The sequence below is a fragment of the Rhipicephalus sanguineus genome, chromosome 10 (genome assembly GCF_013339695.2).
Source record: "Rhipicephalus sanguineus isolate Rsan-2018 chromosome 10, BIME_Rsan_1.4, whole genome shotgun sequence".
NCBI classification, from domain to species: domain Eukaryota; kingdom Metazoa; phylum Arthropoda; class Arachnida; order Ixodida; family Ixodidae; genus Rhipicephalus; species Rhipicephalus sanguineus.
In genome coordinates, this window is record NC_051185.1 from 714,718 (window position 1) to 741,389 (window position 26,672).

Here is a 26,672-nt window from a genome sequence, read left to right on the forward strand (position 1 = left end):
CTGCGAGAAGCTTGTCAGATGGGTTAAATCGGGGTACACTTCAGTGCCTCACAGTAACAAGGCGGAAAAGGCGAAGGTCGCAGTTGTGCCTTATATGCACAAGACCGCGCACCGGTTAAAAAAGGTTGCGAAGCGTTATGATGTTGACGTTGTTTTCAGTGCGCCTAACAAGCTCTCGCGTGTTTGCCCTGCTGTGGAGAGGATGGTTGATAGGAGATGCTCTGAATACGGTCGTTGCCGTGTAAAACATGTGAATACCTATGTGCCCTGCCGCGTTGGCGTAGTATATAACATACCTACAACTTGCAAACGGACATACATAGGACAAACTGGACGGTGTATAAACATACGCTTGCGTGAACATGAAAGGTCGTTGAAGACCGACAAGCTTTCACACTTATCTGCGCATTGTCATGCTTGTGGGTGTCTTCCTTTGTTTAAAGAAGCAGCTATTTTGTTTTCGAACCGAGTTCAAAGGACTCGTGAAATTGTGGAAGCCGCCTATATTTCTAAATCGGGTGTTTCTTGCATAAGTTGTCCGTCCGTAGCGCTATCAAGCCGAGAGGTAGATTACCTTGATATTACTTGAGCTGGTGACAAAAAACGTGCCCGGTGTTTTATCTTTTATATGCATATTCATTCTGCGGTGGTCTGGTTCTTTTTCTTGTTTTTGTAATGTGTGTGTATATCTTCTTTCGCTTTTTGATTAAAGCTTCAGTTGCTAGAAGCGCGTCGTCCTGTCTCCTTCCTACCTGTCCGTTGTGGTTTTTTTCGCGCCTTTTAAAGATGAACAGCTGCATTTGTTTTTCTCAGCGGTGTGGCTTCAACACTGCAAGCTCACAGGGAAATGACCGTTTGGGATTTGTTTTTTGTCACACCTTGCCGTGTTTCGCTGCAGTGCCGTGTGCAAGATCGATTAAGGCTTCTTCGTTGAAGCATTCCGCGTGATGTTTTCCCTAGATGACCACAATGCATTTGACAAGTTAGAATAAATAATACTGCAAGACACTGGGAGGAAACAACTGAAACCATATATGCCGCACCGACACTAGTGGGCATGATATATTTCCTAAGTTCCCTGTATAAATACAGGGACCTTAACTGCACAGTGCAGAGCGCGCGCTCTCACGGCCACCGAAAGAAATAAAAGAAAGTGGAGAGAGGGGTCACCTTGGAGCATGGCCAACGTTTTTAGATTATCTAAAAACGTTGAGCATGGCATATCCGTGGAAGCAAGAGGAAGTGTTGCGTCGTCGGTGTGGCGTATTGTCGAGAGATGGCGCTAGTTTGTTTTTGCGCAACGGAATCGCAAACTTCATTCAAAGTGCATGGGATCTTTGGGGGCTTGGGAGAGGGTGCAACCGCCTGAGCCGAGCGGTGGCGCCACCATACCGATGCACGAGGCGGATAACCGTTTCGATGAAACCGAAAACGATGTTTCAGCGACATTTTCGGTGACGGGGCTTGATGGCTGTTGCATCTTGTGGCTTAATTTGGTTGCTGCGGCGCAGTACGGTGCTGATAAACGAGTGTCGCAGCATGGGTAGTTCGGCGCAGGTAAACAAGTTCGGCGCACAATGGCGCAGCTGTTCCACCCCTTGAATGTGTGTTGTCTAAGTGAACTGCTTCATTAATATCATGGCTAACCAGAGTATATTACGACAACACAACTTTATTTCAAAATGAGGAACTAAGACAAGTGATAGAACCAATACAATTTTTTATATAAATAAATCAAAGGTCATTATAAAGGAAATGACGTTCAGTGCGTTTGCCTGAATACAGACAATTCTATGAAAAACCAAGTCTAAGCAACAACCGGAATGTATTAAACAGTGCACTAGAAAACCATTACAACTTTTTATTCATGCAGAACAGTGGCAAAAGTGATGGCTTCACATCAAAACACCAGCTGGACTGGAAAAAGGAGCTCATATTTAAAAAAATCTTTAAAATATATTTGTGTTTTACATCAGCATTTCCTCTGTCTTCCTGAAGCACAAAACATGGGGACGTAGTCACATGAGTGGGCCATTACAAAAAAGCCTTACACCTGTCCATTCCCTGCCAAAAAAAATAGTCAGATGCACCAAAAACTAAGGTAACATGAAGATTCACTCTCTAGCAAAATAATATCAAAGCAGCCAGAAATAAACGGAAGGGAGACTAGTCTTGCAACGCCTTCACCGGAGATGTGCCTACTAAAATAGCAAGAGTACGTAAAAGTAAGAAAGCAGTCTTTTTTGAATTAAAACAGAATTGCAGCCTACAGACCTCATGCTGCCACATAAGCTATCAGTAGCAGCAAGCTAAGTTTTAGTCTTAAAAAATAAATTACAACAATGGTACTTCTTTGATGCAAGGCAACACTGTACAATCACATGGTCCTGAACTTTCTTTAAAAAAAAAGCAAGGTTTAAAAATGACTTGAAAAACTATAGGTACAGGCATTGTGGCACAGCCTTTTTTCCACCTCAGATCGAGCAGGTATAAATAATAACCAAGTGGTCAAAATGCTTCGTGCTAATGGCATTCCATGTTTCAGGCTCTGTGGCATCATTCACTTCTTCCAAGATGGCCTAGTCAGGAAGTGGAGCCATGCAGCCAATTTTCATCCCTACAAAGCACCTGCAAGGACAAAAATATTTTCACTGTTCAAGGTGGCAAAATTGCAGAAAATGAGTAATCCATTCTCACTCATGTTCAACCTGTGCTTGCACAGTAAAGAGGAATACCAGTGCTGCATGGTAATTACCAAAACAAGGAGGCTCAATCAACAGATAATGAAACAAAGCAGACCAAAGGGAATGTAGTTATACTGCAACTGGTACATAATGAATAACAAGCAATTATTTGTAGTATATTAATTTTCAGAAGGTTAATAATTAATCAAACACCTCTAATCTGTTAGTCTGTTGATGAGGTGGTGGTAGGAACTACGGTAAAATGGTAAAAAATTGTGGGATGCCTAACCCTTTATATCCCATGGCCAATCCAGTTGCGGAAGTAAATTTTTTTTTTTGCAGATATGCAATAATGATACAGATGAGAGCGGGAATAAACCAAAACAAGTTAAATTTAGCTTTATTTCTACAAGAAAATGAGTGTCCACATATATGGATGCTGGAAACACCAGGTGCACTAGGTCCATCATCATTCTTCATCGCACATGGGAACTTTGCTAGTCAATGGCTCTGTTTCAACTCATTCATTGTTATCATCATCACCGCTTATCACGATCAACGCCTTTATCATCAGTTCAACGTGTTCATCAGTATAATCATCATCGTAATAGACAACTGGGCCTTTCCTTGCTAACAACTCTGCTTCAACATGTTCGTCATCGTCTTTCATTATCGTCATCACCATTCTGTTCATCGTAATGCTCTACGCTTTCCAAGATCACCATCGTCATAGTGCCATCGTCCTTATCATTCAAGGCACTTTTGCTTGCCCACAGCACTGCTTCATGGCGTTCACCATCATTATCGTTGCTCATCGTTATGTTCAAATTGAACGCTTTCATCATCAGCAGCAAAATCGTTCAAGATACAATTGCTTGGTGATGGCTCTGCTTCAACGTGTTTAGAAGCTATCCAACTCAGAAAATTCGCTTCCGCTAGGCAACTAAGAACTGTGGCATATATATGTCTATCATCTAGTCCATGTCTCAAATAAAGCGAGTACTTTCTAAACACAACTTCAAAAAGGCGTATTTAGGCCTATAGAAGATAACTTTGTGCAGAGCTGCGCGGCACTGGAGCATGTCCTACTACCATGCAGCATTCTATCAACTTCTCACAAAAACTAAAGTGAGCCTGGCATCCACAAACGTGAACACCGCATCAATAACAACTTAAGAACTTTGGTAGCTCACGTGCAACAAAAGCTGAATAAAAATAAGATAAAACCTTTCTATTTTTCGGATAAAGTTATATACTCCAAATTTCTTAAGTATTTAAAGTGAAATTATAAAAAAAGAATGTAGGCATACACCTCGACGGGCAACTTGAGGAGAACGTCATTGTTCTGTGCACAATTACCGCTGTTTGTTCACAGTAGCTCTCACATAGAGATGCGTTTATGAAACTTTAATGTAATGGCAACATTCCTCATCGATTTTTAAGGCAATTCGTTGGCTTGCCTCATCACACTTTGCTAGTATGTTTTATAGACATATGTGGACACTGGGATATAAAAGGTTAAGCTACGCCTTAAAATGCTGAACGTGATAGTGATATCTGGCGCTATCCTAATCGTGCTCTATTTTGCTTGTCATTATGTTCAGTCGCCCAGCAACCCAGCCACAAACACACACACACTTATACCTATAGCAACAGTAAGGTTTCTGCCCTCTTCAAGAGTACTTTTATGACAACAGTGTACCCACTACATGTATGTAAGGAAATGCACGCACTAGTGGCTGCGCCCTTTGTAATGGGTGGCATGCTTTAAAGCAGTAGCAGATATGCATGTGATACTATTTCGAAGTTGCGATGCACCCACTACGTGTTCGTAAGAGAATATGCGCAGTAACGTGTGTGCCTTTTGTAATGGGTGGCCGGCTTCAAACCACCAGCTTGTTATACAATTCACATGGTGTGACGGCCGATGGCAATGTACGCCTGCACATTTTACAGCGATATTACATCTCTTACTGTGTTGCCTATACACAGGACGTGTATGTTTGTGAAGCATGAAAGTTACTTTCAGTGCTGTTCCAAGCATCAGTGTCGCTCTGTCACGGCTCTGCTTGCCACACCAAAGGCCTGGGTTCCATTCCACCTCGGGTAGATCACTTTTTATTAATTGCATCCATGACGATTTTTTGGTCACGGACAATGATGATTTTTCGCTCGCAACCAACGACGCCGACACCGGAATTTCTGTGACACGGACTCTTTAACGCTATCGCATTAAGGGGAGACGTGGCATTTTAAAACATTTTAAATTCTTGATCGATTTTGATGAAACTTGCAGAGTTTAAGAATGTTTGTGCGCTGATTTCAAATATGCGATTGCTTTTTTCCTATGCTAAGTAGTTTCCAGGATATCACAAACACCAACTTCTTTGTTTAAGGCCTTATTAGCTAATTAACTACAACCTGCATGCCAATGTACAATGCACAGAATGCATTGAGGATGTTTGTAGTGTGTCGTAAAGTATAAATCATTGCTTTAGGACATTTCAAAGCAGAGTTGTGGGCTGTTGTACCCAATTTAGAAAGCGCCCCAATTAATACTCAAAACAAAACTGATTTAGAACATTTTCTTAAGAAAGTACTATAACAAAATTTGCCTTACGACACATTGCATCTATTTATGTTGGAAGCGAAAAAGAAATCGTAATGACAACCCAGACAGAACAAAAGTTATTGCTCCTCCATTACAGGAAGAGCATAAAAAATTGTTTCCGTCTGCCCTCAATTTAAATGGCAGGACGCACGGTTTTGGTTTTTTCAAGTAAGATGTGGATAGAAGATGACAGTATGCAGCAATGAAAATTTGTAACTAGGTGCACAATGATGTCAGGAACGTGAAGAGATGGCCAGTGAAAACTTGATTTTTTGGTTGATTTTCATTCCCTAAGTGCCACATCCCCCCCTTACAATATGCCTGCATAGGCCTTCTCAGGCTAGTAAATATATTTTCACTAATAGTGAGAATACAATATACCTTGAGCCAGTCATGCCCAACAAAGTTGTGGCAATTATAAAAAGATTAAAAGAACTGCAGTAGTTGTGACACTGATGGTTTTCAGGTGTCCCCAATTAAACAGAGTTCAAATTATTGCTCCAAACTCGCTCATATCTTTAATGTGTGTCTGTAATCGGCAATTTTTCTGGCAAAAATGCAATCAGCAAAGTTAGCATTCTATACAAAATTGATCAAAATGATCTGGGAAATTACAAGTTGGTATCCATTCTAACAATCTTTTCAAAGGTACTCGAAAAAATTTTGCACTCCAGAATAGCAACATTTACTGAAAAACAACCTGTTAACACCACACCAATTTGGTTTCCGTAAGAACAAATCAGTTGAGTTAGCACTAGCAGAACAGAAAGAATATATATTAACAGGGTTTGAAAACAAAGCAATAGTTATTGGTATTTTCGTAGACTTTTCTAAACCTTTTGATATAGTAGAACATTTTAGCAGAGAAATTAAGCTATTATGGAATACAAGAACACACATTATCTCTCATCAAATCGTACTTATCCAACAGAACACAAATTGTGAGAATCGACAGCTTTACATCTAAGGCCAGATCCGTTCATTGTAGAGAACCGCAAGGAAGTATTTTGGGGCCTCTATTTTTTAACATTTATCTGAACGATACCATCAATATTGTGGTAGCCTCGATGCTCACCGGAGCCGAAGACTACCGCGGGTTCAGGCTTAGCGAGCCACAGGGCCGCGTCTACCGTCGCCTGCTTACGTTTAGCGCACCGCTCCGCACGCGCTCAGCTAGCAAAGGCATTGAGCGCCGCGCAGCATAAACACAGTGTTCGAGCTAACATACACACACAAACACTTTATTTGCCTTCGGCGGCACCCCAACACACACACAGTACACGTCCGCCCCCCGGGGCACGGGGAAGCAAAGGGCCTCCCGCGCGGACGATACACCAACTGGGGTTCCGCGAAGCACGTCGCAGCTCGCAATGGCGAGCTTTGACACGCCGCTCGGGAAAAAGGTCCCTCGCGGCTATGCTGCGCACTCTCGCGATGACCACTGGGCCTGGTCGCGGGAGTTAGGGCAATCTCCGTACGCGTGGGCCTCCGGCAAGTGCGACTCGGCGTGGTACGACCGCGCGCGAGCACTAGGCACCGCTCTTTGGCTTCACGTACGAACCGGAGCTAACACTGAGGTAAACACGCCTGCAAGGATGCCGAGGCACCCAGGCAGGCTACAGTCCAGCGATTCCCAAAGGGGACGTTGGACCGGAAAGAAAATGCGTGCTTACCCAGCGGCGTCCGAGGAGAGAGAGAGTTCGTTCCGGCCTGCACGCGCGTCTGTCCCGCCGAATTTCGCGGCTCTCCGACCGCGCGCAGCGCCACCACGAGTGTCGGCGCGTAGCGCAAGATGGCGCCACTCGCCGTCGCGGGAAAACGGGAGAGGGAAAGGATTCGAAATGCCCGCGCAGTGGCTTCGGGCGCGCCTCGGATCCCCACATCCTCCTCTCCTTAAATCACCCTATACCGGTCTGCAAAGGCAGCCGGTCGTCGCCCATGCATGCAAGGCGTTATGCAATGAGCAACAGCTAACCTCAGCCCAGGCCCACAACTGCTGCTAATTACTCTACAAATAAAAAAAATGAAAAATAAAGAAATAATAACTCAATACACTTGAAATACACTATACTATACAATATGGTGCTACGGAAGGGGGTAAAAGAAATTAAGACGAGTGTTCGTGATGCTCACACGGGAGAGCGTCCACGGCGCGGAGGGGAGGCGGCGCGTAATGTTGCTGGCCAGAGTGCGAGGCAAGAGGCCTGTTTAATGTCCGCATGCCCGGAACGGGCTCACCTTCGGCTCGTCGCTCTAGTCGACGACAGACCCGCGAGTCCGACGAACGCCGCTTCGGTGGTGGTTCGGAGGTCCCGAATTCCCGGCTGGATGACGAAAGACCTCGGTGGGACTGCCGGTCGTTCTGCTGTAAACCTGACGCCAAACCAAATTGGCTGCAAGGCGTCCCGGCGTCGGCAGAGAGCCGGGCGCAGCTGCCATGTCAGCTAGCCTCACGCAGCAGCCGTGAGGCAGATGGCAGCTAGGCTTCTCGACGACGGCCGAGACAAGGACACAGCCGGGCGGTCCGCCTGACGTCAGCGGGTTCCCGAACACCTCCAGGGTCCCCGGCGATAGGGTGAAGGTGGTTTCATATGGTGTCGTCACCACGCCGCACACTTCCAGGGCACGCACAGATCCACCACGCACGTACACACACACACGCACACACAGCTCCGAAGACGGGCTTCTCCCAACGCGCCACGCGATGGAAGGCGCGTAGCGTCCTTCGTACCTCTCCCCCCGCATAAGCACCAGTATTCACGACCCCTTCCGCAGGCGAAAGAAAAAAAAAACACTGCGAAAAGCAAACAAAACAAAATGACACTCCATATGCGAACAAAAAGTACGAGAAACACGTCAAGTATAAACATGAACACTCAAACACAGAAAAATAGCAGCAAACTGGGCGGGCCCCACTTCTTTGCGAGCACAGGCCGTAAAGAAGTTAGGCAACTGAGGCTAGATAGTAATGTGAGGGCCTTCGGTTGCGGAAATGAGTCCGCCGTCCGGCGCGAAATCACTAAGGTGACCGCTTCCTCAGGTTATACCGGTGCGTGGTCCGAATGCGGTCCGCCGTCCCGGGTGTGCCCCGTCGCTTGCGCGCAGTGCCACTGGGCGCTGGCGCGAGCTCGTCAGACCTCGATGCAAAGGCTTTCAGGTCTGCGATGTGGGCACGGCTGAGTTTTCCCGAAAGGAGATCTTTCAGCAAGTACGCGAGCGGAGTCCAAGCTTTCTCCACTCGGTACGGACCAAGCCACTTAGGAGCGAGCGAGGCTGAGAACCCCTTGCTCGCGTCGCTAAGAGCGTGGTTGCGCTTCAGGACAAGATCACCTACCTTAAATGAAAGATGGCGATGTTTCCGGTCATACTGGGCCTTCTGCGCAGCCCTGGCCGCTGCCAAACTCTGCCTTGCTCTACGGAGAGCTCGACAAAGCCTGTCCCGAAGCTTTGATGCGTAAGCAGAACAGTCTGCTGGTGCTTCCTCGTCTCCGAGCTGGCACTGCATGACACTGGTCACCGGATTTGCCAACTCCCTTCCGAAGTTGAGGAAAGCGGGAGAGAAACCAGTAGAGCGACTCTCGGAGGTTCGGATTGCAAACGCGAGCTCACTCAAATGGTCTGCCCAGTCTTTTTGACTTTCGGCAAAGGCCACCAACATCGGTTTGAGCGTACGATTGGTTCGCTCCGTCAAATTGGACTGGGGATGGTAGGGCGAAGTGGTGCAGTGATTAATTCCCAGGGAACGGCACGTATCACCAAACACCCGAGCGGTGAAGTACGACGCGTTGTCAGTAATGAGCCTTTCCGGAAAGCCGAACCGGCAAAACACTTCCTGTAGCTTCTCGAGCACCGCTCGCGCTGTCACCTTCCGAAGAGGGAACAACTCCACCCACTTCGAAAAATGATCCACGACTACCATCAGATGTATGAACCCCTGCTTGCTTCTGGGGAACGGCCCCATTAGGTCGCAGGTGGCTACTTGCCACGGACGCTCACTGACAATCGGTTTCATCAGGCCGGGCGGCTTGCCACCCCTTGATTTCACCGCTTGACAGACATGGCAGGAACGGCAATAGCGGAAAATGTCACGCTTCATGCCAAGCCAGGTCACAGTCTTGCTCAGTTTTGCAAAAACTTTGGAGCCACTCAGGTGACCGGCCATGGGTTCGTCGTGAGAGGATCGCAACAGTGCGGCTCTCAGACTTTTGGGCATAACCACCTTAAACGGGTCCACGGACTCCTCATCGGTGGCTATGTATTTCAGCAGGAGCCCGTCATGGTCCAGCAAGTATGCATCCGCGGGGGACCCAGCGACACACGCCGGTTCCCGTCCCCCTGCGCCCGCCGCACTACCAGCAGCGTCACGGCGCTCCGTCTCCCTGAGACCGTCGCTCAACTCGCGACAAAACGGATCATCTTGCTGGGCCTTCAGTAGCTCTTGCCTGCTGAAAGCGATTCCCATTCTCCCAAAGGGGAGCCTGGTATCGTTCCCACTCAGGACTGCAGCCATCGCTGCCGCTTGCGTCGGCGTCATGGGTTCGCTTACGTGTTGCTCACCCTCTCGCCCGCGTCGCGGCGCGCTGCTTGCCTGGCTCGCGGAAAGGGTTCGCTCGTCGGCGCACTCACCCTTCTCTCCGCTCGGCGGCTCGGCCGCCGTTTCGCCCCCGTCGCTTGCTTGCGCAAAGGCACCGCTAGCGGTTGTCGCACCAGAATCCAGGCTCCCGGTAGACACTGGGGCACGAGATAGCGCGTCAGCTACCACGTTAGTGCTCCCCTTCCGATACTGCACTGAAAAGTCATAATGCTGTATTAGGAGAGCCCAGCGCGCCAGCCTGCCCGCAGGCTCACGGAGCCGCATCAGCCAGCTTAGCGCGCTGTGGTCTGTTTGCACCACGAACTTCGTCCCATCCAGGTAGACGTCAAACTTACGCAGTCCAAACACGATGGCGAGACACTCTTTCTCAGTCACGGAATAATTCTTCTCCGCGGGTATCAGCGAGCGGCTGGCAAAGGCCAGCGGCTGCAACACGCCATCGTATTCCTGTAGGAGAACTGCTCCTAATCCCAGATCACTCGCATCAGTCTGGACAACGAACGGTCTGGTCAGGTCGGGGAGCTTGAGCTGCGCTGTCTCCGCAATGGCGCTAGACAGATGGCAAAATGCCTCTTGCTGCTCAGGTCCCCATCGCCACACCGCAGACTTACCCAAGAGCTTGGTCAAGGGCGCCTGCACTCGGGCACAGGACGGAATGAACGACCGGTAAAAGTTGGTCATTCCAAGAAAGCGGCGCAGGCCGCGTACGTCCTTGGGCACGGGGAAATCGAGGATTGCTCGAAGTTTCTCCCGGTCTGGCTCAATGGAGCCTTCGCCCAGCGTAAACCCAAGTAACTGAACTCGAGTCTGCGCTAATTGGGCTTTCGCGGGATTTAACGTCATCCCGGCAGCCCTCACCCTCCCAAGCACATCGGCAACATGGGCCAAGTGCTCTTCGAAGGTTTGTGAATAAATCACGATGTCGTCGAGGTAGCACATGCAGTATGACCACTTTGCTTCCCCGAGGACGCGGTCCATGAGTCTCTGAAAAGTCGCAGGAGCATTACAAAGACCAAAGGGCATACGAGTGAACTCAAACAACCCTCTGTGGGAGGTGAACGCGGTCTTGCACCGGTCACGCTCATCCATCCGGACCTGTAGGTAACCTTTGGAGGCATCTAACGTGGTGAAGTACCGCGCAGTGCCGAGGTTTCCTACGATGGAGCTAATCGTGGGGAGCGGATAGGCATCCTTACGAGTCACTCCGTTCAGACGGCGGTAGTCTACGCACAGGCGATGACTGCCATCTTTCTTAGGCACCAACACAATTGGAGACGCCCAGGCGCTGGACGAACGGCGAACAATGCCAGCTGAAAGCATATCGTCCAGCAAGCCGTCAATAACCTGCCTCTTGGCCAGGCTGACGGGCCTGGGGTTACACTTCAAAGGAAGCGCGTCGCCAGTTTCGATCGCGTGGCTCACCAACTCAGTACAGCCCGGCTGATCGGTGAAGAGCTCGTCGTACTCGCGTAACAGTGCCGACAAACGAGCCTTCTGTGTATCATCCAAATGAGTCGCACAGGCGGTCAAAGGATGCGGAGCCTCCTCGTGTCGTGCCGCTCGATCCCGATGGGGATTTTGAGCCGACGAGCGCATAGCGCAGGGGCCTGCCCCCGAACTTTGCACGCGACACGGTTCCGACGCCTCTACTGCACAGGCAGTTGCATACGCCGGCGGGCTGATGAACGGCTTGAGCTGGGAAAAAGGTCCGTCGCGATAGCCGCCATTCGCAATGTCCACAACGATACCGGTTTTTAGGAGAAAGTCCCGACCGAGAATCACAGGAACACTGAGCCCTGGGAGATGAACGAAACGCGTGCGTCTCATTCGATCTCCCCATCTGACAGTCAACCTTGCGGCGCCAGCCGACTGGGCCACGCCTTTCGCGAGGGTGAATGTCGTTCGGCTGTCCCGCAAGCGCACCGAGTGCTTCCGCAAGTGGGACAAAACCTGTTCGCCAAACAACGAAGCGCTTGCGCCCGTGTCCAGCAACGCCGAAAATTCGCGGCCGGCAATAATGACCGAAATAAACGGCGCGTGCGCACCAGCAAGACTGCTTGCCCGGTACGCGGAGGGAAGAAGCAAGGGTTCGGCCGCTCGTGCCTTCACGAACGACCCGCGCCCCCGTTTCCCTGCCTCACAGGAGGCCTAGATACGGGACACTCCCTCGCTATGTGCCCTCGCTCGCGGCAGCGGAAGCAACGCATTCCGTCCCGGGAAAGGGAAGATGCGCCGTCGCGGCCCCTCTCCCGAGGAGGAGCAGCCTCTAGCGGCAGGGGTCGGTTCGCCTGTTGATCAAAGGATCTGTTATGACGAGCGTCACCCTCAGCGATGCGTTGGGGCGGATTGCGTCCCTGTTCGCGCGTGTCGAGTTGCGGTGCAGCACAGGCTGCGCGCCTCCCGTACGTGTAGGGATCTAACGCGCGATCGCTCACTTCCCAACTGCGCCCGCTTGCAGCGGTAGCCGCAAAGGCAGCTCCGGCGGGCTGTTGCTGTTGGGGAAAGGGCACGGCCCCTCCCCACGCGCAGCGCGGTTCAAGGGCCACGCTGGCTGGCGGTGGCGGGCGATAGGCGCGCGCGGCGAGAATGTCGCCTTGAATGCGCTTAGCCTCGGCGGCCAATTCCTCTAAATCTCGGAGAGGAAACGCGCTGGTCGCCGAAGGGAGCGGACGCATCTCACGTCGGCTCCGTCTTCCAAGAACGATTTCCCAGTGATTTTCGGTTATTCACCCTATGAAGTTTACACCAACGCATGCGGAAAGTCACCAGGATTCTACTGACACCACAATTCAAGGTGGGAAACGACTTTTTTGCCGAATTCGAGAGGTTTTTGACCCGCGCTCGACCGGCTCGGCGCAACGCTAGCCAGCCACCCGAGGAGACGCGCCGAGCGCTTTCTCTGACGCGGGCGCCCGCTTCGCCCATCAACGATGGAAGTCCAAGTGAACGGGGAGGATATCTCCCCCGAAGAGTTTCTGGAGGGCGCCGGTTGGTGCACCATCGGATCCAAGACCCAAGCTAACCGTGCGAACGCGCAGAGCAACAACCAGACCGGAGCCCATTCCCGCACCGGCGAGGGAGCGGACGGCAACGGACAGCGTTCACGTCAACAACAGCGTAACGTCAGGCAGCAAGTTATCAGGAACAGCAAAATGCCACTACTCCCACGAAGCGATTTCAAGATCGTGGTACGACCCCGAGGAGGCCTCGACGTGGCCACCACCGGAACCGTGCGCCTCGCATCGGCCATTTACCGGGCGGCCAACATACCTGCGCATGAAGCTGGAGAGGACACGGTGTGCTCCAACAACCACCAAAACATCATAGTCGTGAGTACACCCCACGCTACTCACGCCGCTAAGTACAGACAGTTACAAGCCATCACCGTCGGCGACCGCCGCCACGAGGTCAGTGCCTACGAGACGGCCCCCGACTACACAGTGAAGGGAATAATCAAGGGCATCCCGTTGGAGGAGGACGCCAAGTCAATTCACTCCAACATCGTTCACGCACGCAACCCTCAAGCCCTGGCAGCCAAACGGCTCAGTAACACCACGACCGTCATAGTGGCATTTGAAGGACCGCGAGTGCCCACCTACGTCAGGTACGGCGGCGCCCTTCTTCGCTGCGTCCTGTATCGCAAGCAAATCGATATGTGTCACTGCTGCGGAAGACTTGGTCACCGCATGGACGTGTGCCCAAACCCTCAGGACAAAGTGTGCCGTGGTTGTGACGCCCCTAACCCAGGCCCCGACCACCAGTGCTCCCCCCGATGCAAGCTGTGCGGGGGCACACACATGACGGCGGATCGCAACTGCCGCGCAAGGTACAAGACCCCCTACGTCGTGACGAAGAGGCAATGGGAACGACGCAGGGCCGCCGAGGAGGCGGAGGCCGCTGCCACCACCGGTCCCGCCGGCAAGCCCCGCTCAAGATCCAGGACCAGCAGTCAAAGCCGCTCCCGGTCCCGGAGCCGCACCCCGGGCCCCCAGCAGCATCAGAAACGCCGGGCCCGCAGTCGCACTCCCAGAGGGACCCCAACGGGGGACACCAAGACCGCTGAATCGGTGAGCTTTGCAGATGCGGTCAAGGGAAAACGAGCACCAAACGCGGAGGCTGGCGGCAAAACGCCCACTAAGATAGAGACGGAGATAGCTCAATTAACACAGGCTATGCAAACGATGAAAAGGCAAATTGAACACATGCAGGCACAGATTCGCGCAAAAGACGAACTCATACAACAACTGCAGTCCGCCGCGAACAGCGAGACTGATCCACAGGCAATGCAGGAAACACAAGAAGAACCCACAGAGGACGATGAGGTAGAAGGCCCTGATACTAAACGCAGACCCGCTCCCACCCCTCTAAAGGCAGCACGTCTCAAGCGCACGCGCGCAGCAATACGCGACGCGCGACTCGAAGCACTCGAGGGTCGGTTAAGCAGTCTAGAGGAAACTATTACCGCAACCATCACGCGTACCATCCAGCAGAGCTTGGAGAGCGTTCACCTCAGACTGTCCAGATTAGAAGCTGCTAACAGCACGTTGGGGACGTCGCATAGCGAAGCGGCGCCACACATTTAGCACCACGTGAACATGGCCCGACACCCATCGAAACAAAAACACACGATATGGCAGTGGAACTGCAGAAGTTACCGAAACAAGCGAGCACACTTACAACAATATCTGAAAACGATCCCCGAACGCCCAGACGTCATCATATTGCAGGAAACGAACGGCCCCGCCAAACTTTCGGGGTACCAGTCAATAACAGGCAAGGCGGAGAAACCAAACGTCACCACGTTGGTCAAGCGAGCGCACACGGCTATCGAACACGACACCCATGTCAGGGACATTGAAAACGTCCTCGTAGAATTAATTCCACCACGCAAGACGCCCGACAGCATCTTCGTACTGAACGTCTACAGCAGTCCCAGATGCCGCAAACACCGCTTCCACGTCCTCTTCAAACGAGCACTCGACATCGCCAAGGGGCAACAGCTCTTCATTGGGGGCGACTTCAACGCGATGCACACGGCGTGGGGTTACAAGCACGATCACCCGAAAGGCAGGCATTTGTGGGCAACGGCGCAACACGCCGGCCTCGAGCTGGTCACTGACCCCGCAGTACCAACAAGGCAGGGCAATAGCGTCAGCACCGACACGACGCCGGACCTTACCTTTACGTGCAACACACGCAAAGTCATTTGGACGAACACCATGCAAGACTTGGGTAGTGATCACTACATTATTTCCATAGAAGCAGAAGGCGGCCCACAGGAACACAATGCCGGTCGCCAAATAAAGATCACTAATTGGAACCAGCTACGGAAAAATCGTGACAAGCAACAATCCGAAGACATCACAGACATAGAACACTGGACCGACCAACTTCGGCGGGACATCAAGCGCGTGACGCAAACGATACCGTCGACAGCTGGGCTCGAGAGTATAGACACCCGGTTATTGCACATGTGGGAAGCCAAAACCCAGCTGCAGCACCGTTGGAAACAACAGAGACACAATCGAAGACTGCGAAAACGGATAGCGCAGCTCAACAAAGAAATAGAAAAGCACGCGCTTAGCCTACAAAAACAACAATGGGAAGAGAAATGCGCGGAGATGGACGGTCAGCTCACTACGAGTCGCACGTGGCAAATGCTGCGGTACCTGATAGATCCTGCCAATACCAAGACCACACATAGGCAAGGCATATACAAAATTATACACGCTTACGGGGGAACGGAGCAAGATTTCCTACGAGAGGCGGAACTCCGTTACATATCCCAAACGCCACCGCAAGTACATCCGGACTACACGGGAGAAACCAACACCACCCTGGACGCGGAATTCTCCGTTGCCGAAATCGAGGCAGCCCTCATCAAACTCAACACCAAGTCGGCCCCCGGTCCAGATCGAATACCGAACAGGGCACTGCGCAATCTCGATTACGGATCGATAGAAAAACTGACAAAATACATCAACGAGTGTTGGGCGCGTGGCAAGCTACCCCAGCAATGGAAAGAAGCACAGGTCATACTTATACCGAAGCCCGGCAAAAAATTACAGCTGGAGAACCTGCGCCCTATCTCCCTCACGTCCTGTGTAGGCAAATTGATGGAGCATGCGTTTCTCATTAGACTTACGGATTACCTCGAAAACAACGAACTATTACCACACACCATGATTGGGTTCCGAAGACATCTCTCCACGCAGGACGCCCTTCTACAACTGAAACATCAAATCATAGAGAATCCTGGGCGCTCGACGAGAGCTATCCTCGGGCTGGACCTGAAGAAGGCCTTCGATAACGTTCGACACGACGCCATATTGCGACAAGTAGACAAGCTGAATCTCGGACTGCGAACGTACAACTACGTCCGAGACTTCCTCACGGGAAGAACCGCACGCATGCGAGTGGGACAACTAGAGTCAGATCCAATCAACATCGGGAGCTCGGGCACCCCGCAGGGCTCGGTGATCTCGCCGATGCTCTTCAACCTAGTCCTGCTAGGGTTACCCGAACGATTACATCAAATCGAAGGACTGCACCACACGTTATACGCGGATGATATTACGATCTGGACGACAACGGGCAGTGACGGAGCGATCGAGCAACGCTTACAGGAGGCAATAGAATGCGTGGAAGACTACCTCATAGGCACGGGACTCACCTGCTCGGCTGAAAAATCCGAATTGCTGCTATATAGACCGGTCAGAAAGGGGCGCCTACCCAAGGGCTACGTCCCCTCGGAAAAAGAAGAGATCAAATTAACAGCATCAAACGGCTCACCCATCCCGACGGTAAATAAGATCCGGGTACTGGGGATGATGATAGAGCAGAACGGCGGCAATGGCGAAGCACTGCGCAGGATAACGGCAAAAGTCACCAGCACGATGCAACTCATCCGACGCATCGCGAATAAACACGCGGGCATGCGCGAAGGCAGCGTCATACGACTCATACAAGCCTTCGCCATTTCTCAAATAACGTACACGGCACCGTTTCACAAATGGAAGGTTGCGGAAAAGGACAAGCTTAACGCCCTCATACGCAAGACGTACAAATTTGCGTTGGGACTTGCGCCTGGAGTTAGCACCAGCAAACTCCTAGAACTAGGCTTGCATAACACGCTCGAGGAACTCGTGGAGGCGCAACAAATGTCCCAGCTCGAGCGCCTATCCAAGACCCGCCCGGGCCGACACGTGCTCGAAAAACTCGGCATAACATACCACACGCAGCATGGCATCAAGGTCGAAATTCCAAGAGCAGTACGCGAGCAAATATACGTTCCGCCATTGCCTCGCAACATGCACCCCCAGCACCACACGGGACGGCGTAAAGCCAGGGCACAAAGCATGAACCAAAGCTACTCCAACGACAAGGAAGCGGTTTTCACAGATGCAGCCCGTTATCCAGACAGGAAGAGTTTCGTGGCGGCAGTTACCAGCCATCGAGGCAAGTACCTCACGAGCGTGACCGTGAACACTGCACACGCCGAAGCGGCAGAGGAAGCGGCTATAGCACTGGCCCTCACACAGACCAAGGCCACGTACGTGATCAGCGACTCACAAACAGCGATTCGCAATTTTGCGAACGGACGCATCTCGCAAGAGGCGTGCCACATACTACAGCGACATCCCGTACATCCAGGAGAGGTCGACTTCGATAACCGAAGGCACTTGCTGTGGATACCGGCACACACCGGACTGAGCACCCCAAACGAAGCGGCTCACCGTGTTGCTCGAGGCCTCACTCACCGAGCATCACCGGAGGAACAAGAGCCCCCGCGGGGTACGGCAAACATCTGGGCGTGGGAGGATCGTATGACCAGGTTTCACGATATCACGACACACTACCAGTTACAGAGACGCGTATACCCATCCCCTCACGATAGGCTAAACAGGACGCAAGCGGTACACTACAGACAATTACAAACAGATTCGTACAGGAACCCCAGACTCATGCACGCCATGTATCCAGATATTTACACTACAAACAGATGCAGCTCGTGTGGCGAGGTTGCCACGCTTAGCCACATGTTGTGGGAGTGTCAGGGCTTAATAGACAAATCGAACAGTGCCGATTCATCCGTCTCTTCCACCGCCAGCCTCCGCTCGCGCTGGAAGACCGCACTGCTCAGCTCGAACCTGACAGCACAACTCTGGGCCGTCCAGCGTGCCGAGGAAGCCGCTTCGAGACAAGGTCTCGGAACCGCGTCCGCGGTGGGTGCCCAGGCCCACTAAAAAGACGCCGGACTCAAATCTCATTGATTTGACAATAAAGTTTCCGTTCTTCTTCTAAATCTCGGAAGCGGCTGCCGCGCAGGTACGCCGAAAAGGTCGGATGTGCCTGCCTGATCACCCGTTCGACGCGCTCCTCGTTCGAGGCCCTGGGCTCGGCGATAGAGAAAAGGTCGTCCATCGCGCGTACGTACTCCTGAAGCGACTCATCAGGAGCTTGCGTGCGGAGCTCGAGCTCGCGCCGCATCCTACTCTCGTAGTCAGCGGGTAAGAATTCGCGCAGGAAGGCCGCGCGGAACTCATCGAGGGTTGCTGCTCGGTGGCCTGAAAGCCGATACCACCTCGCCGCCGTGTCAGTCAGTGCCGCTGGGACGACGCGTCCGAGCACCTCCTGATCGTCCAGACCCGTGGCTCTCTGGTAACGTGTGAGGGAGTCCAGGTAATCTCTTGCACTTTGCAGATCACCGTACCCGCTGTAGGTCGGAACGGCCAACATGACAGTGGGATGAGTGCGTTTCGGAACAGCCGAAAGCGTTTGGACTGCCCCTGTGAGCGCCTGTATCATTTGGGCGGCATTTTGCAGCAGCGTCTGTGCACCCGCTTCAAAGGAAGCTGTCGGTGCGTTAGCGGCGCGGTCGAGCGATGGGGAACTGTCTCCGAGCTCGATAAGGGGCGCGGCTACAAAAGGGATACCGGCCGGCGTCGCGCCACTCTCGGGGAGCGCCTGTCGTTGTTCACAGCCGCCGCTTGGGGCAGCCTCTCGTGAAATGGCTAAGCCGCTTGCGGCTAGCGGTACAGACGCGCGCTCGAAGTGAGCTTGGCTGCTTGCTTGCATAGCAACCAGCGGGCAAAAGTCGGTGACGGCTGAGGCCGCGTTTCCGACCTGCGCTCCGAAAGCTCCGTTGGGAGCCGATTGGGAGCGATGTGACATGGAACTGCCGTGCATTCCAAAGGGAGCAGTAGCGGTCCATTTTGCCCGTGTGCACTGTTCGGGTTGGGCAATGGCCCCGTTCCCACAACACGCTACATCTCCACTGGGAGCTGGTACATAGCGCCTCGCGTCATCCCCACTGGGGGTTGTGACAGGGGAGGGTGCTGGATTCTGCCCGAAGGGGGCACTGGCCCTGTTCTCGAGCAAAGCGGTATCTGCTAAAAACGACAGCGGACAAAACTCACGCCTAGCAGACATAACGCGGGTAACACGGCGAGCCTGATACGCAAAGGCGTGCTGACTCGACTAAGTCTAATCAAAGGCTTAATGAGCTTTTGATACCGCGTTGGGCGCCAGTGTGGTAGCCTCGATGCTCACCGGAGCCGAAGACTACCGCGGGTTCAGGCTTAGCGAGCCACAGGGCCGCGTCTACCGTCGCCTGCTTACGTTTAGCGCACCGCTCCGCACGCGCTCAGCTAGCAAAGGCATTGAGCGCCGCGCAGCATAAACACAGTGTTCGAGCTAACATACACACACAAACACTTTATTTGCCTTCGGCGGCACCCCAACACACACACAGTACACGTCCGCCCCCCGGGGCACGGGGAAGCAAAGGGCCTCCCGCGCGGACGATACACCAACTGGGGTTCCGCGAAGCACGTCGCAGCTCGCAATGGCGAGCTTTGACACGCCGCTCGGGAAAAAGGTCCCTCGCGGCTATGCTGCGCACTCTCGCGATGACCACTGGGCCTGGTCGCGGGAGTTAGGGCAATCTCCGTACGCGTGGGCCTCCGGCAAGTGCGACTCGGCGTGGTACGACCGCGCGCGAGCACTAGGCACCGCTCTTTGGCTTCACGTACGAACCGGAGCTAACACTGAGGTAAACACGCCTGCAAGGATGCCGAGGCACCCAGGCAGGCTACAGTCCAGCGATTCCCAAAGGGGACGTTGGACCGGAAAGAAAATGCGTGCTTACCCAGCGGCGTCCGAGGAGAGAGAGAGTTCGTTCCGGCCTGCACGCGCGTCTGTCCCGCCGAATTTCGCGGCTCTCCGACCGCGCGCAGCGCCACCACGAGTGTCGGCGCGTAGCGCAAGATGGCGCCACTCGCCGTCGCGGGAAAACGGGAGAGGGAAAGGATTCGAAATGCCCGCGCAGTGGCTTCGGGCGCGCCTCGGATCCCCACATCATTAACCCTCAGGCAATGTTTATCGTTTATGCGGATGACACGAGTATTTTTTTCACTGGTAATGATATTCATGCTCTAACACAACAATGTAACAATACAATGAAAAACCTAGAGGAATGGTCGACAATAAATTTGATGAAAATTAACGCAAACAAGACAAAAACAGTTACATTCAAACCGAAGAACAAGCGCATACCTCCACATCAAGACATTATGTTAAATTCTTGAAGTATTGAAATTACAGAGAATTTCAAATGCCTGGGTGTCATCTTTTCAGCGAACATGTCATGGGATAATCATGTTAATTACATCCTAAGTAAAGTAAGCAAAATAACTGGTGTAGTAGGCCGTTGACGCTACATTCTTCCGACGTGTATTAACTTTTGCTCTACAATTCACTTTTTCAGTCACCTTGAAATTATTGTAAGCCAATCATGCACACCAATCTCGAATGTATTTTTTGTTACAAAAAAAAAAAAATATCTCTGCCACGTATACAAGGCTTCCTATGCAACATCGACAATGACTTTCTTTATAAATTCTGGCTTCATCCCCGCCCATAACCAGTACAGATACCGTTTGAGTCCTGTATACAAACAAGAAATCTGTAGAAAAATTACCAACCTATGTAATCTCCCCCAACTTCATAGAAAAGCTCGAAGTTATCGTACCAGACACTTTCGAGGATTGGTTAGTACCAACAGCACATTCAAACCACCAAAATCAAATACTTCACTATGCAATACCCACACTATTAAACTATTATAATGAGGAACAATCTTTTTATGGCCTCTCTCAAAGAACAGAAATGGATGTATGCGGTTTTGATATAGATTCGTGTTGCAACATGTACCTCTATGATCTCGTTGCCTTTTAAGATGAAAGTGAGAATGGAAACATGCTAAAGCACAAGTATGCTCTTATGAGTGATGCTACCGAGGACTTCTGATTTGGAGAAACTTTTGGAGCAGCAAAACTTCCATTTTAGAGCACTTTGCAGCAGCAAAAATTTCCATTTTGGAGCACTCTGGAGTAGCTAATTTTACATCCTGGAGTGCACTAAAGAAGCAAATTGCATTAACAGTCAAGCACCTGAATAATTATTATAGGGCTCTTATGAAGAGCTAGAAATATTTCGATTCATTGCAAATCTCATGGAGAAAATCATCTCGGGAGCATTTTAAGTTTCACTCGATAATGCAAAAATAAGGGCATCATGCAGTTGATTGTTCTGGAATAACCTCTGTAGCAATTATGTTCGACACTAGCAAATAAAGAGAAAACTGTATCAATAAAATTGTACTTTACGATGTAAGAATGGCAGACTGGGCTTGTTGGTTTAACATATTTGAGGTTTAAGGCGCGAATAAGACACTGACGAAGATAAGGAACACACACACACACGGAGCGCCACTTCCAACAAAGATTTATTTCGAAAGAGCATAGACCATATTTATACATCAAGCGCGCCGTCATCGTGCCTCAATGCGCAGTCGTATTCAAGTAGCATAACTCTTTTGGCGATAATGAAATGGAGGCAACACTGACGCATAGATCACCTGATTCGATTATTTTGTTAGCCTCAATAATTAGTCGTAATGATTTATCGGGATATCGGCCGACTACCGCGCAGGCGCTAAAGTCAGGAACGCAATGACAATCTCGCCAGTGTATCGCGAGGTGGCCCTCTCTGCCATTTCTGACGTTATTATTATGCTGTCTTGGCCTGTCATTCAGGCATTTTTCGGTCTGGCCTACGTAACTTCTACCACACGACAAGGGGAACTCGTAGACCACACCCTTCTGACAGCGGTTTTCTAAGCAGGTTTTCCTTTGACCATGCTTTTTCTAATGTTGCTGAGCAAATGATTGGAACATTAATATCACCAAGAAATGAAAAGAAAGAAGAAGACCTCCATAGAAGTACTGAGGTGATACCATACATTCATAAAGTGTCGCACAACCTTAAGAAAGCGGCACAAAAATCTGGAGTTTAGATAGTCTTCAGCGGCCGTCATAAGCTATTCAGCCTCTGCAATAGGATTAATGGTGAACAAGTACGAACTCTGCAAAGAGAAACACGCGCAACAATTTGTTGGATGCCGAGGGAACGTTGTTTATAGGATCCCCCTCACTTGCGGACGGCGCTACATCGGCCAAACCGGCCGATGTATCAATGAGAGGTTACATGAACATGCATACTCGCTAAAAGGGTCAGTCAGCAGTCATCTAGTAGATCACTGTAGGAAATGTGATTGCGAACCAGTTTTTAAACATTGTGAAGTACTAGGCACGTATGCAGAGCAACGCCAACGTGAGATCTTTGAGGCTTTTTGCATCCAGGTAAGTGGAGAATGTTGTGTCAGCGCAGCGTCACTATCGCTTCGCAAAAATGAAATGTTGTACCTTTCAAAACGCTGATTTCGCAATGTTACAATGGTATTTTGTTCCCCGATGTATATAATGATTGTGTTTCTCCTGTACATATTGACGTGCAAATGCAATAAAATATGGTTGTTAGTCAGCGCCGTGTTTGTCTCATCTCGTCTTCGTCCTTGTTCTAGCGCTGTTTCTTCGTTCAAAATACATCAAATTTACATGTGCTGGTCTAAAAATTCAAACTCACATTCATATAACATCACCGATGGTTCGCTGATACAAGACCCCCCTTGTTTCCTAATGTAATATGCTTCATTTAACTCTCTAACAAACTGGCTCTTATGTTTCCTTAAAATGTTAACCTCAGTGAATATCGGTTCACACCCGCACCTGTCCACATGAGAAGCCAAATGAGCATACCCTTTTGTGTTCAAGGAATTCTCGTGTTCTTTTAACCTAATGTTGACAAGTCTGCCCGTTTGTCTGATGAAACGCGCCCCGCATGTCAAATGAATTGAATAAACCACACCCATATTACATGGCACATGCTGCTTTCTGTGCCTGACTTTACAAATGTTATCATCCTCTTTTCCGCTTATTTTATCCTGAATTTTCTTACACACACTAACCAGCTTATTGGGGGCGGACAAGGCAACATTTACGCCGTATCTAGCCCCTACCTTCTTCACACCATGTGAAAAACAATGAACATAAGGGATTGTGACCGTTTTCCCTTCCTTGTTACGGCCGTCTAAATCCCCTGATGGCTTCCCACCCTTCACCCATCGTAGCAACTTGGTGCGGGTGTGAACAGATATTCAGTGAGGTTAACATTTTAAAGAAACATAAAAACCAGTTTGTTAGGGAGTTAAATGAGGCATATTACATTAGGAAACAAGGGGGGTCCAGGGTGTCTACCGAGTTGACATTTTTAAATTCCCAGAGTTTGCCAGGTATTCCCGGAGTGTTCTTGCTAAAATTCCCTGAGTGAAACAGAACTCTGTTTTATGTCAAGATGCGTAGACAGCATGTCGCTCGATGATGTCACTCTCTAGTACGCACATTAAAAAAAAAAGATGACTTAATCCCATTTGAATAGTAGAGAACAGTTAAACCTCAATATAGCGAAGCTGGTAAAAGCTGCAATTTACACTGTTATATCGAATCTTCGTTAAACTGAAATTTGGCCTTTCATGCAAGGCATAGTTACCGAGGGATTAATATAAACTGAAAATGCCACAAGAATGCTAGACTAATACGGCAACATGAAAAAGCTCTTTTTATTGCGTGGAAAAAAGTTCAATTTTGAAGTGCACCAACCATAATTAGATGCCTTGCCAGAGTGTCTTGTGTAAAGACGGAACAAATGTAGATTTAATGCACTGTGGTATTGCGCTTATTCTGCTGCTGCGACTTGTTGTCAAATCCTCGCACGTTGCCCAGAGCAGTGCGATGACTTTACTATCATGTTGCCCAGCTGAACAATTTGCTTTCCACGAATGTGCAACATCGAAAACCATCGCACGCTTGAAAAAAAAAGTCACAGTTTCACCGCGAGAGCAAAATAGTGAATCTGATAGCAACAAATAGAAATTTTACGATGAAAAAAGCACAATATGCACGAAGACTTAGAAAGGACACAGGACGGAGTGCTTACTAGCAACTGAAAATTTTATTTCGGAAAGAACATTCTTATATATGCATCACAAGAATGCACGTCACCACAACCCACCCTTATTATCACAAACAGCGTGAATCAACAAACACCCCCCCCCCTGACAACATTGCGCGATACGATGTGCCGTGGTTCATGGTTCCCGCATGCCACGCATTAGCCGGATTCTCTTCCACTCCACCACTCCGAAGGCGAGGAGAGTATCAAGGTGCGCCCATTCCCCGCAGCAGCCATTCGATTTGAAAAAAGCATCCACAAAATCTCGAGCCATCGTTACCGCGACTTTCATTCCCTTTCAATAAAATTACCGTGGATTTTCCATGATGGGAGCACAATTTCCCTGAATTTTCCCTGAGTATTTCCAGACTATCCAAAATCGCTGAGAATTCCCGGTTTTCCCGGTTGGTAGACACCCGGGGGTCTAGTATCAGCGAACCATCGGTGACGTTATATGACTGTGAGTTTGAATTTTTAGACCAGCACGAGTAACTTTGATGTATATTGCTGTTGGGCTCGCCTCGCTTATTGCTTTTAGCCGTACGCAAGCTCTATGCGTTCTCTCAGTTTGTGCACGCGGCAGGGGCGTAGCCACGTTAGGGCACAGCCGGGCCCGTGCCCCCCCCCCGAAATTTTTTTTTGCCATAGCATACAGAGCAGAAAATGACACTCGACCACATCTGCCTGCTCGTCCCCACTACAGATCAAGGAGGTGCCCCCCCCCCCCCGAAAAAAATTTCTGCCTACGCCCCTGGCACGCGGGGAATGTAAAGTGTTGTTTCTGCAATAAAAAGTTTAGTTGTGAGTGTCAGTGCTGTGTTTCCGTTTCGCTTTTTTTCTCTGTCCGTGTGTGTGGTTGCGCTGCCGGTAAATATGAAGTACAACCAACTGGCCCAAGTTTCCGTTTTATTGCAGTTTCTTGTTCCAGGTAACCAGCAAGAAATGTAGCATATCACTATTATTAAGACAATTCCTGGCCAAATATGCCATGTCAGTCCACTGAAGACACCCTAAACTTATTATGCTTTCTGCATCCCTGTATTGTCACTGCTGCACAGCAGACATACGACAAGTATGCATTGATATACACTCAAACCTCATTACAACAGTCACATCTGCCACGAAAATAACTTTGTTATATCCAAAAATTCGATATAAATGTTCATTTGTAACACTGTATCTATTACAAGACTATTCTTAATTTACTTCGTTATAACCGATAATTCGTTATATCGAGGTTTGAGTGTATTCAGAAATTATGTTTCTTTCTCGCTTTCACAGTGCCAAAAGAAAAACATTTCTTTTTCATCTTTCCAGGCTTTTTTATGATCCTTGCTTATCTTAATAAAAGCTCGATGCTCTCTTTAACCTCATATTGATCATCACATACAAAAACATTGTCCATTTCCACAAGTAGAAAAAGTTGGCGTCACTATGCACTGTTTTGCCGTCCACCGTACATCTGCGCAACATGCAGATCAGTGTAGTCAGCAGAATTATCCTGCTAATTATGTCCAACACTCACAGCGGCAAGAGAGTGCTAGCAACTCTCTTTGTGAGAGTAAACGCTTGTCCCGTATTTCACTCCCTTTTCAGGAGTGCTGGGAACTCTCTGCTGCACAGAGTAGGCACACTCTCTCGACAGAGTTCTGGTACTCTGGTGTAACCAGAGTAAACAAGCTCCCTCGGCAGAGTAAAGTCACACTTTTAAAATAGAGTACATACACTCTCGGATGGAATTACGCTACTCCCTCGCAGAGTTTTACAATGCTGGTTAGGCTAGAGTGCATGAACTCCCTCCAAGAGTAGAATCACTCTTGCTGCTAGGACTAACGTCTAAAAAAAAAAGGAAAAAAGAAAACCGTTGTGCGTTTTCTACAATGTAACAGTGAACCTTGCTGGATGCCTGAAGCTTACCTCATCCATACACAGAACTCACATCCGCACACTCATTCATACACAACATAACAACACTGAACATATGCACTACTGGAGCTGCACACAACCATACACCCGGTAACTGGTATATATATTCATGATGTTTTGCCCCCCTTCCAGTGCCTGTGGCAGCAGCTCCGCCGTGCGTATTTAAACAGCCACTATAGACGGCACACATGTAAGTATCTAATGATCTATTGGGATACTGTTGGCACATCGACCTTTTACTATGAAACAGCATAATATTCAACACTGTTTCCATTAGTAAATTCCAGATATCACCTTGGACTCTATCATATCGGCTCAATGCAGTACAGCAGCTCATGCCCAATTCTGAGAGTTGTAGCCGCGCGTTTACAAATACACTTGCGACGATCTTTTACCAGGGCTGGCTGATGAATATTTTACGACGTTACGATCTGGCGTCAGATCG

At 50.0% G+C, this 26,672-nt stretch overlaps 2 protein-coding genes across 5 annotated transcripts in view; both read right to left on the reverse strand.

The window, feature by feature from the left end:
- Window positions 1–1,847: 1,847 nt before the first annotated feature.
- The window catches only part of LOC119372691 (stromal membrane-associated protein 1), a 224,849-nt gene continuing 200,024 nt past the window's right edge, over window positions 1,848–26,672 (reverse strand). For all 4 annotated transcript variants that reach the window (XM_037643135.2, XM_037643140.2, XM_037643138.2 and 1 more), the window contains one exon: window positions 1,848–2,628. The gene's annotated coding sequence lies outside the window, so the exon portion shown is untranslated. The remainder of the gene's footprint in view (window positions 2,629–26,672) is intronic.
- On the reverse strand, window positions 18,215–19,078 carry LOC119372288 (uncharacterized; the record flags this gene model as incomplete). The annotated part of the gene is made up of 1 exon (XM_037642766.1): window positions 18,215–19,078. A coding segment is annotated over exon 1 (864 nt), but the record flags the coding sequence as incomplete, so codon positions are not given.